Source organism: Desmodus rotundus, chromosome 5 (assembly GCF_022682495.2).
Source record: "Desmodus rotundus isolate HL8 chromosome 5, HLdesRot8A.1, whole genome shotgun sequence".
NCBI lineage: Eukaryota > Metazoa > Chordata > Mammalia > Chiroptera > Phyllostomidae > Desmodus > Desmodus rotundus.
Window position 1 is genome coordinate 26449498 of NC_071391.1, and position 13355 is coordinate 26462852.

The 13355-nt window shown below is 38.0% G+C and overlaps 1 protein-coding gene across 1 annotated transcript in view; it reads right to left on the reverse strand.

The window, feature by feature from the left end:
* Positions 1–12607: 12607 nt before the first annotated feature.
* Positions 12608–13355, reverse strand: part of METTL15 (methyltransferase 15, mitochondrial 12S rRNA N4-cytidine) — a 175974-nt gene continuing 175226 nt past the window's right edge. Inside the window, exon 7 of the mRNA XM_045194044.3 lies at positions 12608–13072. Coding sequence (XP_045049979.2) covers positions 13044–13072 — 29 coding nt within the window. The 3' untranslated portion in view covers positions 12608–13043. The remainder of the gene's footprint in view (positions 13073–13355) is intronic.

Genomic DNA, 13355 nt, shown 5'->3' on the forward strand with positions numbered 1-13355 from the left:
GTGACCAGTGCCTTGAAGAGAGAATATACTAAACTCAAAGGTAATGTCTAAAGAAGTGAAGGTTTCTTTGCATTAGGTCAGATAATCAAAGTCACTTAATCCTAATTTGTTGTTTGCTTCCATCCAAACTTCCCAGCACATTTGCAGTAGTCAGTAAAGGTAGAGGCTGGTAACTAAGTGAGTTAATATTCATTGAGTACTTACCACGAATCAGGCAGAGAAATTCATGTAATCCTCACAATACTCCTATGAAGTAGGATTATTTGACAGATAACGCAATTAAATACAAGTGGGCTTGCTCAATCTGTATGGCTAGGACAGGGAATCCTGGGATGTGAACTGAAGGCTACGTGGCGTGAGAGCAAAAGTGGATGACCACCAGTGCTTTTTCTACTGGTAACTAGACAGACTTTCCTTTATATCTAAACTAGGTGGAAAAGAAAGAAGAGATGGAGAAAGGAAGGAAATATTTACTTGTCAAACACATTCACATCCACACTATCTCATGGAATTTTCAGAATATTCTACTTGCTTATACCATCTCCATTTATTGAGAAGGAAAGTGAAGCTCACTCAGGTGGAGTAACTTTTCCGAGACCCTAGTATCCATAAGTGGTAAAGGCAGTGAACCACATGTAAATCTGAAGTCTGTGGTCCTTCAGTCTACTCTAAAAAAGTTAAGAGCTAAATTCTGCCTGTAAGGAGCAAGAAATGAAAAGAGAAGTGTTCTGTATACAGTGAACCAGGATGTTATTAGCAACCAAGAGATTCTGGACATGTCCTTGGAACTGGGTCCACATGGGAAACTGAATGTGCACAGCGTACTCAAGAAACGAGCCCTGAGGCTAGTGCACCTGGGCTGCTGCCAGCCACGACCATGCCAGGTAAAGCCTTTTCTATATAGGAGCACATCCTGGTTCACCCAGGATGCCCTCTGGGTCTCCGGTTAATTTGAAGATGAAAAATTATGGCTTGAAGGTGGGCTAGCTCTAAGTATCTAGAGATGCTGGTATTAACCTATGAAATCATTCCAGGTTGCTCTGCAAAATGGTATCATTCAGATAATGCTTTGGTTCCTAGGCCTTCGGTTTGGCATGGCTCATTTGGTCTGAAAATGCTTTGCCAAATGAGAATTCATGCCAGGGCTTTGATGAGAGCCGTCACCTTTGGGGTCAGAGTATGCCAGGCCATTGTCTGTCCCAGTTGGAGCTCCTGGCCTGGCTTTCCTTCCCAACACATCCTGGCATTTGGAACCGTTCCTGTAGAGAGAGCATTCTCCTGACATATATATATATATAATTTTAATTATTTAATTAAATTGTTTCCTTTTAATTATTTCGAACTGTTCACTCTAACTTTCCCATAGACATTCATATACAAAGGGTTCATGTCAGTCATTCAGCACACACTTATTTAGTGTCTATTGCATGCCAGGCACTGTAGCTACCTTGGGCACTGCTGTAAACAAGATTGAAAGGTTTTTTCAAAGATCTTGAAACCCAGTGGGAGGAGAAGAAAATGACAAAGTAAATACACAAACAGACAAAATAATTATGATTGTAAAAAATGTTATGAATGATATAAGCAACGTCATGAGATGCCAAATATTCTGAAGAGGCCACTTTGAATAGAAGGCAAGAAAGACCCCACTGAGAGGGTGACATTCAAGCTGAGACCTGAAAGGGAGAGGGAGCAAAGAGCTGGAGGTGAAATACTACATGTGGTAAGTAAAACATGTGCAAAGACCCTGACATGGGAAATGCTTGGTGTGTTTGAGGAAGGAAAAGGCAGCTATGGAATATTATGCAGCAGAAAGAAAGAAGGAGCTCCTACCCTTTGCAACAGCATGGATGGAACTGGACAGCATTATGCTAAGTGGAATAAGCCAGGCAGTGAAAGACAAATACCATATGATCTCACCTACAAGTGGAACCTAATCAACAAAACAAACAAGCAAGCAAAATAGAACCAAAGACGTTGAAATAAAAAACAAACTGACAGTGACCAGAGGGGAGGAGGGAGGGAAATAATGGGGGAAAGATGGGGAAGGGTCATCGAGGAACTTATATAAAGGACACATGGACAAAGCCAAAAGGGGGAAGGATTGAGGATGAGAGGTGGCAGTGGATGGGACAGGGGAAAGTGGTGGTGGGGTAAAAGTGGAGATAACTGTACTTGAACACCAATTAAAAAAAAAAAGAACAAAAAACTTAAAAAATGATTGTAAAATAAGATCTGTAAAATTTTTAAAAAAAAAACTGAAACCAATGATAGCACCACTCCTAAGTGCTCTTAAGCTCCTTGTCATTGTGTGAGTAGCAATGTTTACTGTTCTGACCTTTCTTCCTTCTGCTAGCTAAGTGAGCTGAACTAAAAAGGAAAGAGTAGTCAGTGTTATTTTGTGTTTTCACCACTGCCCTTAAACCATTCTACCAGATCTTCCTTCTCTGTCCTCCCAGCCCAATTGTATAGCTTTTCTGGTCACTTCTGGATATCAATAGAACAGTGTCATTTTCAAATATTAAAAATCAACCTAAAACAACATGCAATCTCTCATCCAATTTTAGGCTTCTCTTCTCCCTAGCATAGCATGACTCAAGAATTCTACAGATTAGCAGCAGGGAAAGGGACATAGCCGGCTTCTTCACTACTCCAATCAATATCCCACTCTCCGTCTTCTCTCCTCCCCCCATGATGTTCCTATGGGAACAGCAAAGTGAGAGAACCATGTTGATTGATTCATGGGTCAGCCCATGAATGTTTGCCTAAATACTTTCTCCTCCCAGCAGAAAAGCCAGGCAACATTTTCCCACCTGTGAAGAGGTAAAGGCTAGATCCTGTGACATCTCTAAAAGAGTTCAAATTCTCAAGCTCAACTTGCAGAGAAAGGAGGCAGATTTAATGTAGACAGAATACTAAATGATATCACAATGAATTACAATAACTTAAACATATCTACTGCCTTGTAATTTTCATCTAAAGAGCCAGTTTCATTTTTCTATCCATGACAACCTTGTAAAGGAAATCAGGCAGAGAAAGTGAGTGACTTGCTTCATAGGTCCCAGTGAAGCACGCCTCCCAGCAGAGCTTATAAAACTTAGTCCCTTTCAAGCCTTAGCTTTAGAGTCTTCCAAACCATGAACTTTCTTTCTTTATGATCTCGCAGTGCTGCCTATGATGACTTTGCTCAGTTGTAAATTTCCTGTCAAACCTCATTCAACCATGATATATAACCGGTTAATATTGTTTTGTCACATTAAACTGTCTTAAGTTTGCACTTAATGATACTGAAATGCAGGGACATGTGTGTTATACAATGTCTTGGGCAGCTAACTATACAGACTTATGAGGATTCTGCTCCCTTACACTTGGACATTAGGCCCTGCTTTATAAAACACAGCCAAACACACATGTTATCTCATTCATTTCCCAGTGAGGCAGACACTGTCACAGACAAGTACGGAAAAGAGCTAGAAAGGAGATTCTAGAGATTCACAGTGTTCATGATTGTGTTGATGAAGGATTGTTTCTGAATTCACAGCTTTAAGTAGTGTGTCTTGAATTTCATTAGGTTTTACATGTAAAGTAGACCCTGTTGCTATTGCCTTACTCCCTGTAAAGATAAATTCCACTCTCCAGGCTAGCTAAATTTCTCAAACTCAAGAAGTATATGATCTTTGTTAAGAAAAGTTGCTTGGTATCCAATGACCTAGTATTAGTATATTTTAATAGCTAAAATAGGGAATGTTGATGTGGGAGTTAATAATTAGTGCCTCCCAAAATTCTAAATTCAAATGTCATTTACTTCCTAGATAGAGCACACTCTCCTTGGGCACAGTGTCCAGACAGTCAGGGCATACATAACTCTTGACTGGTCAACAGCATCACTCCATGTTCCATTTTTGTGCCTTTGTACAACGTTAACTGAAATACAAGCAGAATTCCTCAATTTTGGTCAGTTGCTGGACAATAAAAAGGTATAAAGGCAAACCCAGTAGAGCAAAAGAAGGAGTGTATTAGCATTTAGCTCTTCTCCCAAGAGTTTCAAGGCAGAGTAACTGTCTTTCTGGCTGGAGTTTACCGTGAGAGGAACAATTGTTTCAGCGCACTTGGATTGACACAGTACTTAACACACTTAAGTTGTAGAACATGGGTGGCCCTTTTATTTCGCTAGTACCAGATGTACTTTTGTAATAAAACAATTTTTATTTATTAAGAACCATATGCAAATTCTTATAAAGGAATTCTCCCTTATTTGCTCTTCCTTTTTTTCTTATTTCTTTCAAGTGTCTCTAAAATTACCTCTTGCAAATCAGCAGATTTGTGGATTTTGACCTTATCCCTGAAGTAGCAACAAGAATTTGTGACCAGATTTGTAAACAGTTCCATGAATGAGCTTATAGTGGTCATATCTATTTTGGAGATAGATGTTGTTTTTCATTTATCTATAGCCTTGGGGCACATAGCACATAGTAGGTGTACACTAGATACTTCAAAATTGAGTACCTGTGGAAGGAGTAGGGAGAGAGGGGTAGAGCTTGTATCAATAGTTTGTCTGATGTTAGTGGACCCCCACTTTGTAGCAACACGTCTAAGGGGGTAAGAGAGCAACTCTGCAAGACGTCCACACCACAAAGAACTGTTTCCAAACTCCCACTGGTTATGCAACAGCTTCAGTGCTCTTCTATACTCCTTACATTGTCTTTACCATTTTTAATCTCATTGAATTTCTAAGACACTTCTTCCATAAAAATATTATCATTGGAAGCAAAGCCAACTCTAACATAAATCAAAAGACGTGTAGGCATGGGGTAGAAACTGACTGGGATCCTCTAAGGAGATGAAGTGGTATATGTGTCTCAAGTAGTATATATACTTGTTAAACTCATTGAATTGTAAGCTAAAAAACTGTGATAATTAAAGTATGGGGCTTTTTCTTCCATTAAATATATACCTAAAAAAAAGTAGATCAGGTAACTTTAAATATATTCACAATTAAAGCAGAACAGTATTATTAAATTCTAAATAGGTACTATTCCTTATAGAAGCTTCTATGCCCAAAGCCTTTTAAAAACAAAGATTAATAAGTGTTTAAAAGTAGCTATGTCTCATTCTATAGACTAGTAGCTATGTCTCATTCTCTCCCCTCCCCCCTTGTCTCTTCCCTTTCTTTAAGAAATATTTATTAGTGCCCTTTCTCCCATCGTCAAACAACCATGAGTCAGAGCTGACACAGGCTGCTGCAGGCTTACGCAGAGGAAGCAAACTCAGCACAGGGCAGGTTAATTTGCAGAGGGTGGTGGCCCCACAATATCAGAAGATTGGCTACATCTAGGGAGATTGAGCAGATAATTAAATATATCAAGAACAATAAGAGTCAGGTTTCTCACTATTGGAAAGGGAGTTACAAATATGGAAAAAGATAAAGCTAGAAGAAACCCAGCTGGCATTGGATTAGAACTGGAAGTACCAGGATGAGCTCATGTTTTTTATTATAGATATAGAAATAAACATAGGTGTGAATGTATGTGCAGTTCTTAGCTATCTGCTGAAAGGGCCTGGTAGCAGTAGCATCCCAGTAGTAATAAGCATCCAGTGCTCATATCTTGATTTCAAATACTAAAATTAACCAGTGCTCCTTGAAGAAATGACTGAATTCAGGTCTGGGTCTGGGAAAGAACATGATGAGCTTGGAACATTATTGGTAGCGGGGAGTGAGAAAATAGTCAAGGAAGGATGAGGGCATATCAAAAGAACAAAAAAGTAAGATTGGGGGGGGTTCCACCTAGCCAAGTGAAGAACTAACATAATGAAGCATTAACATAAATGATATGATAACAAGTTATAACTCATTGAATAAATTAGCACTCCGCTGTTATAAATAAATAGATGACTATATAGTTGGGGAAAACAGAAAGTTCTTCCTTATGATAGAAGGCCACCAATTAAGTGTAGAAGGAATAATGGTTATAGAAAAACACCATTTGGCACTAAGCATAGTAATAATTCATCCTGGTAAGAAATCTCAGTGGATAATAAAACTAGTAAGTGAAAGTAAGGTAGAGAATGAGACTTTTTAGTTTCAAAGTACCTCCCTGTGAAATATTTGTTAATTTCAAAGGAACAAAATGTAGAGAGACCTGGTAGACACCATGCTGACCAAGTGATCAAAATGACCAACTCTAGTAACGGGACAAATAGACACCATATGCACTGATGGGATTTAATGCAAAGAAGCCAGTGTGGTAGTCAGACCAAAAATACATACCTTAGGTATAATCATGAGAAAGCATCGGACAAATCTAAGTTACAAGATATTCTAGAAAATAACTGGCTGACCTCCAAAAATGCCAGTATCCTGAAAACTAAGTAAAGTATGGATGCAAGAGGAGGACATTCTAAATATTGTTTAGAGATGTCTGGGAAGGCTCACTAAAGGAGATGAGTTTTATGTAGTCTCCTAAAATGAAGAACTTGTCTGATAACTGGAGAAGTCATTTTAGGCATAGAAGACAGCACGCTCGAAGGTGTAGAGTCTCAGATACTGCAGCGAGTTGGGTGTGCCTGGAGCGCAGACAGATGTAGATGCAGCCAAAGAGATGAGGTGGGCCTAAGTTATGAAGGGACATTTCCTTAGACTTCTTTGCAGTGTGAGGACTTGAAAAAGGGAATTTGAGTTGATATATTAGTTCATGCACTCAGAAGCAGATGCCAGCCCAGGATTAAATGTGCAAAGAATTTATTAAGAGAAATGCACCCATGAAAGGAAAAAGGAAGGATGCTGAAGAAGTTGGGGAGAGTCATCGGATTATAATGTAAGTCTGACTCTGAGAGAAGGACAGAGGTAGGAAGGCTGGATGGAAGTTTCAGCAGAGCCATCTATGAGTCCTTGAGCCAAAGTTGGCCGTCACAGTACTCCTGAGTCTTCCAGAAATGGCTCCTCATCAGTAGTATTCCTACCTCACTCAATTATTGGGGGAAGCAGCTCATGGTAGGTATGGGCTTGGTACAAACAGAGGGATGGAACTTCAGAGTGCAGCAGCTTGGACACTGACTTATTTATGCTCCATGTAGTAGGAGCAGCATTCTCGCGACCACCACATTTGAGTAGTAGATGTTGAAAAGGATTTAAATGGCAAAAGACGTAAAGGATATCGAGGGAGAGGTGTGAAGGAGCTTAAACTCAAGCATTTAGTACTTTACATTTGTTGTCTTTTATTTAAAGGTTCAAGCATTTTTTAGCTGAACTGCGAGCACATTTATCAATCTGCAGCTAATAAACATGGACGCAATCCTGGAGAGCCCACCAACTTGCTTTGGTTTCTTAATGTGGTTAAGGCTTCTATTTTCTGTCTTTGATGCATCTGTGAATGCTAACTTAAATTTTATACAACTGTCTTTTTTCTGAAATTATATTGATCCATCATGGCAACACAAGTTGTTTTATATTAAACAGAAAACTGGTTCGTTATTGTAGATGCCTTTCACTAATAGACTAGAAAAACAAATTTTCTTTATATTTGGTAGAAAAATATAGTTGTGCAAAAATACTAGGTTCACGTTGTGGGGGAAAGCTGATAATGAGGGAACAAAATCATAGCAAACGGGATCCTCAATTTTGAAAAGATTGGGATCCATTGAAATCAACTGATCCTGTTGAGGTACTGTTGAGAATCCATAACACAACTTCAAGTTGCTTTAGCCTATTCTTAATTGCAAATTTCCTAAAACCTATTACAGAAAGGAAATGGTCTTTTTCATTTGATCCGGTTTGGAGTCCCCCTCATTCCTTGTCAAGTGCCTGAAAAATTCTCCAAGCTGCATTAAGTACCAACTACAAAATATGACTCATTGAGAAATGCAATTAACAATGTAATATTGTAGCCACTATTTAAAAAAAAAATTCTTATTAACATTTATTAACTGCTAGCATGGAGATTTTTTAACTCTGAGAAAAGATTCAAGAGGCCCATAAATAGTTTGTAACAAACTTAACAATGTGCCCTTTCCTGAAAGAACGATGTTACAACCCATCAAAAGGATGACATTTAAAAACACAACAGAGCACTTCAATGGGTCAAACAAAAAAAAAATGGTACCTGGAAGAATTTGGGGGATTTTTTTCAAGAACATCAATGAAATTGTTATTCAAAAAAGTGAAATGCACACAAGAAATAGCTTAACTGAAGAGTCGTGCTACAGGTGTGTCTGTGAAATCGCTGCTGCATATGAGCTACAGTTTTGGCATTTGGTCTTCAAGACGACTCAGGTAAATGATCCACAGTACCTGAATAAGATAGCAATAATTTGTTGTGTGGTGATGTGATGGGGAAGGAAGAATCCCTTTTCCCTGCTGCCTTTTTAAAACAGAAATCACTCGCTTTAAATACCTTTCATTGTAAGAGTTATTCCTGGTTTCATGTACACTGTGCTTTCTTGTTCCTGGTCAGAAAAGCATTGGTTTACCCAGAACATACTCTCATCTTTTAATGATCTGAAGGGTCACCCTGATATAATCAAGCTAAAGCAATTTTTAGAGAGGATGCTAGTATGAGTTTGCATGATTTCGGATGTGGGTACAAAGATCTGTTTTGGTCATATTATGTTTAAGGCTGCTTTACAGCTGCACCCAAACCACTGGCCCTTTAGAGAAGTGGAATGAAAAGATGCAGCTTGTCTGTGGTCAGGGTTGTTGCAATGCATGACTGCAGGGAGTCATGGCTTGGCTCCTCCCCCAAGTGCGAAGCAGGAAAACGGAGGGTAAGAAACTGCTTATTTATTCCCAGGGGATACTTATTACGGGGGAGAGCATTTTTTAAGGTGAAAAACTGGTGTTTGCTATATAACAAAGCCAGTTGTGCAAAAAGATCGATATCTATTCTGGGTTTAAAACTGTGCCAGTATGACAGCCAGTAGATACCTGTAGATATTGGGTTCTTGAAACATCACTAGTCCAAATTGAGAGGTGCCGGAAGTATAAAATACACACCAGATTTCAAAGGCTTAGTGAAAAGCAGAAAAGTAAAATATCTTGTTATTTTTGGTACTGATTACATGTTGAAATACGTTGCATATATTAGTTTAAACAGATTGCACTATTAAAATTAATTTCATGTTTTATTTTTCATTTCTCAATGTGGCTTCTCAAACTTTAAAATAACAATGTGGCTCAAAATGGTGCCTTGCATTATATTTCTATTGAATGGCACTGGTCTGAAATATTTGATCTACTCGGGCCCTCAGAAATCACTTCCTCCCTTCTATTCTTTGTGCCTAGCACAAAACTTCTATGGGGGCCCAGCTTAGCCATGGTCAGGTTGGTCGATGCCAAAATTGGGATGCTCTAAAACAGTGTATGAATCTTGACGCATTCAGGGATAAAGGAACAAGATGAGGTTGAAGGTTAGACATTGTTAGCCTGCATCCTTTGACACATCACAGGATCAAATTTGGGAACAGTGGTTTGAATTGAAATGTTTCTCTAGTAAAAGTTATTGGCCCATGAGAGACACAAGGGGGTTTCAATAAACTCCTTGATATTAGACAAAATTAGTGTGTATGTGCCTTTTCCTTTAGAGAGGCTCTAATTTTTATTAGGTTCCTTAAAAAGACCATGGCTTCAAAAATATGAAGAATCCTTTCTAGGATGAACAGGGTTGCTCAGAGATTATTTCACAGCTAACTGTTAGGCGGTCATCCATGTCAATGAATATTAGCCTTCATGTGAACATGTGCACATATACCTCATGGAAACCAGAGTGCATGGAGCTCAGAGAACGAGAATAAGTGCAAGGCAGGAAGACTGTGGATGGCATTACAAGAAAGGCCACTTGGTGATGTGCGCCACGATATTAACCTATGGACGATTCAGCACAAAATTCCTGTAGCTCTCATACTAAAAGGACAAATCATAAATCCAGTTCTGCTTGGAACATCATTCATTTATTCATTCCTTTACACTTTTATAGATTTTAACCTCTATACTAGAACTTACGTAGCCATCTCAGTTTATATTCTAACAGCTCAAGAACAAGGAGCACACCTTTTGACTCTTTCAGCCCCAGTCAGCGCCTAGCAAGTAGACATTCAATAGATGTTGTTGAGCGAACCAATGAATGAATGGTTGCCTGATTTCTACACATCGCAAAATAAGCAATACCTATGAAACAAATACAGCTTTAAAGATTCAAATTTAATGGAGGGCTAAATAAAAGGCTGGAGCTGTGTTGTTTTAGCCAAATCGACCAGATTTAGCGGGTGACCCTGTTCAATGTTCACAAATGGAACCAACCTGAAGACAGATTGTACACAGATTGTAGCTGCAATATACTCCTCCCAGGCCCAAACGTGCTGATTCATTCACCACAGTTCGCGTGAGAGTGAAGGCAACAAACTTCTAAGTTAGAGAAATATCAGCAGTCTTAGATCTGGGAGTCATCAGGAAATGTTTGATACTTTAAAGAACTGACTGAAAGTTAAACAGGTTAATGTGACATTTCAAAGGGATTTTGAAATTCAATAGCTTTCCCTAGCAGCTGATGTTTATTCTCTGGTTGTAAGGCAAATGTTGAAATTCTTCAAAGGAACAATGATAGATTCTAGAACTAGATAGGTTCAACATTCTCAATAGTTTTTTTTTTTTTTTTCCTTCTCCTTACCCCTTTCCATCCCATGAAAAATATATGCACAAAATAGGAAATGGGAAAACCATCTGGCTGCCTCTTAAACATGGTTTTCTTCATCATCAAAGGGGTTTCTGTGTGGAAACCAATAATTTCATAGATTTAGAAATAGGTATGGCACCATTAAAAAGAGAAAAGAAAAATCATAAAGAATATATGGAAATCCAGGAAGAGGACATAATTCTTTTTTTTCCTACACCAGCACTGGGCCAGAATAGAAGATGTTTGCCATCAGTTAAGTGAGCTGTATGAGTTGGACAGACTCTTCCACACGTACATTTTCAAATCTGGTTAGAAAAACTAATGACAAAAATATGTCATATATTAGATAACATAGAGGAGCATATTTTATTGCCTAGTGACTAAGACGTGAATTGTACAATTGCGCATGTAAAACAACTTCATAAAGGTTCATTGAGATCATGAAAATCATGCTTAGGTGAATCAGTAAATGAGGCAAATTAAAGGAATTAATACATATTTAGGTGAGAGAATTAAAAGTCATGTATTCTAAACCTGTACTGGTTTAGTCATAAATAAAAGAAATCCAACCTGGTGTGATTTCATTAAAAAATGAAAATAAGAAAAGGGAGAGAGGGAGGAGGGAAGGAATTTAGCAGCTTATAGAGACCAAGAACGGGTTTCACACCCAACTCATGGAAAGGGAATGGATACAGCTGGGCTTCCAGAGCAACTGGGGACGGGAATGTGAATGCTCCCAGGCATAGCTTCCCAATCCTGTCTTTTAATTTTCTCTCTGCAAGACAGTTACCCTTTCATAAGTGATGGGAATGTGTACCCCTATGTTCTTACGGTTTGCATCTTTCAGACAGTGAAGAGGGACCAAGAGATTTCCTTTTTGCATTAATTTTTTTTTTTAATTAGAAAAGGAATCCATTGGTCCAGGTTGGATGGGTCACCATTAGCAAGGATTAGCTGTTTGCATCCGAGTTCTCCCCTGGAATACTCAGCTGTTACAAGAGTGGAGCAAGAAATATGGAGAGGAGAGACACTCACGGAACAACAGGATGGAATGCTAAGCGGCCATGCAGATGGGAATGAGTGCTGGGAGAAGCAGAGGGTGCACTAGAATGTCTGATGAAAACCCCATCACTTTACAGGAAAGGAAGCAAAGAGATGAGCTGGTTTCTTTCCGCTTACGTGACAAACTAGGAAAACAGCCAGAACTCAACAAACAAAAATCCAGAGGAAGATAAATACTGATTGCTTTTAGCATGAACTGTATTGTTTTGTATACATATTTACATGTTGTATACAGTACAACCATCTCATAAAATAGTTATTAACAGCCTCATTTTTCAGATGAACAAACTGGGGTTCAGCATTCAAGTAAATTGTCTAAGGCTACATTGCTATTTAGTTTCAGAGCCAGGATTTATACATAGGTTTGTCCAATTCCAAACCTGTGCTCCTTAAAAACAATAATACCAATAACTGGATTGTTTTCATAAAACAGATGTATGCTCATTATAAACATTCACACAACACAGAAAAACACATCTGTTATGTTTAACACAGAATGATTAAATACCCCAAATTCCTCCACCTAGAATCAAATATCATTAACAAAGAATATCTTTTACAAATCACTAAGAACAGAAGAATAAATAAATCAGCAAAAATTTTTTATTAAAAGGGCACATCAGACAATGTATCTTATTTTTAAATAAAATCATAACATTTAACTTTACTTGAATATAACAAGAAATTAGAATGAAGAATTGCTAAACCTACATTTTTAATGTTACTACAAAAAGCTCCTTAATATTACAATTATTAAATGCAGAAAAAGGAATCATTTTTAAAAGAAACTGTTTTATTTTTTCACATTTTTTTATTGTTGTTCAAGTACAGTTGTATCCATCTCCCCAAACCCCCCCACCCCACCACAGACATCCCCACTTCCCTCCTTTGGCTTTGTCCAAAGAAACTGTTTTAAATTCTAAGAGCGTTGTCCCCGGCTTTAAAAATAAATTTGTGCACTTACAGTTTCCTACCTCCTGACTTCTTAACCTCATAATTTTGGTGAATTCTGTTAACATTACATTTTCAACACATGCTTGTATACTGTACGTAACCGTAATTTCCCAGGTTTACTCTTAGCTCTGTATTTACATGGATTCCAAGGTTACTACATTTCTTATGACAAACTTCTTCCTTACTGATTTTTTATTTTTTAAATATTTTTGTTAGCTGAATTTCATAATCAAATGGTTCTTCTTGCCCCAAGGAATATGTGAGCCATGTCCATTTAGAATGCCCATTGACCTTGGAGTTTGGTATCCAGCAGGTTTTAAGGTCTGTTCCTAGGACGTTTGGGGACTTCTTGAATGTCTTTCATCAGTTTTTGAAAATTCTCAGCCATTTCTCTGCAAATATAATTTATACCCCATTATTTTTCTTTTTTCTAATTAGGATCCGAATTACACATGAATTAGACTTATTGTAATTCTTATGTCTCTTATACTGTTTTTGTGCTTTCTGTCTTTGTCTCTCTATGCTGTGTTTAGGATATTTCCTTCTAAAATATCTTCTAGTTCACTATGTATCTTTAGCTGTGTATAATCTGCTCTTAAATAAATTCGCTGAGTTCTTAAGTTTGGGTAGTACATTTTTCAGTTCCAAAACCTGTTTTCTACTTTATGGTTTTCA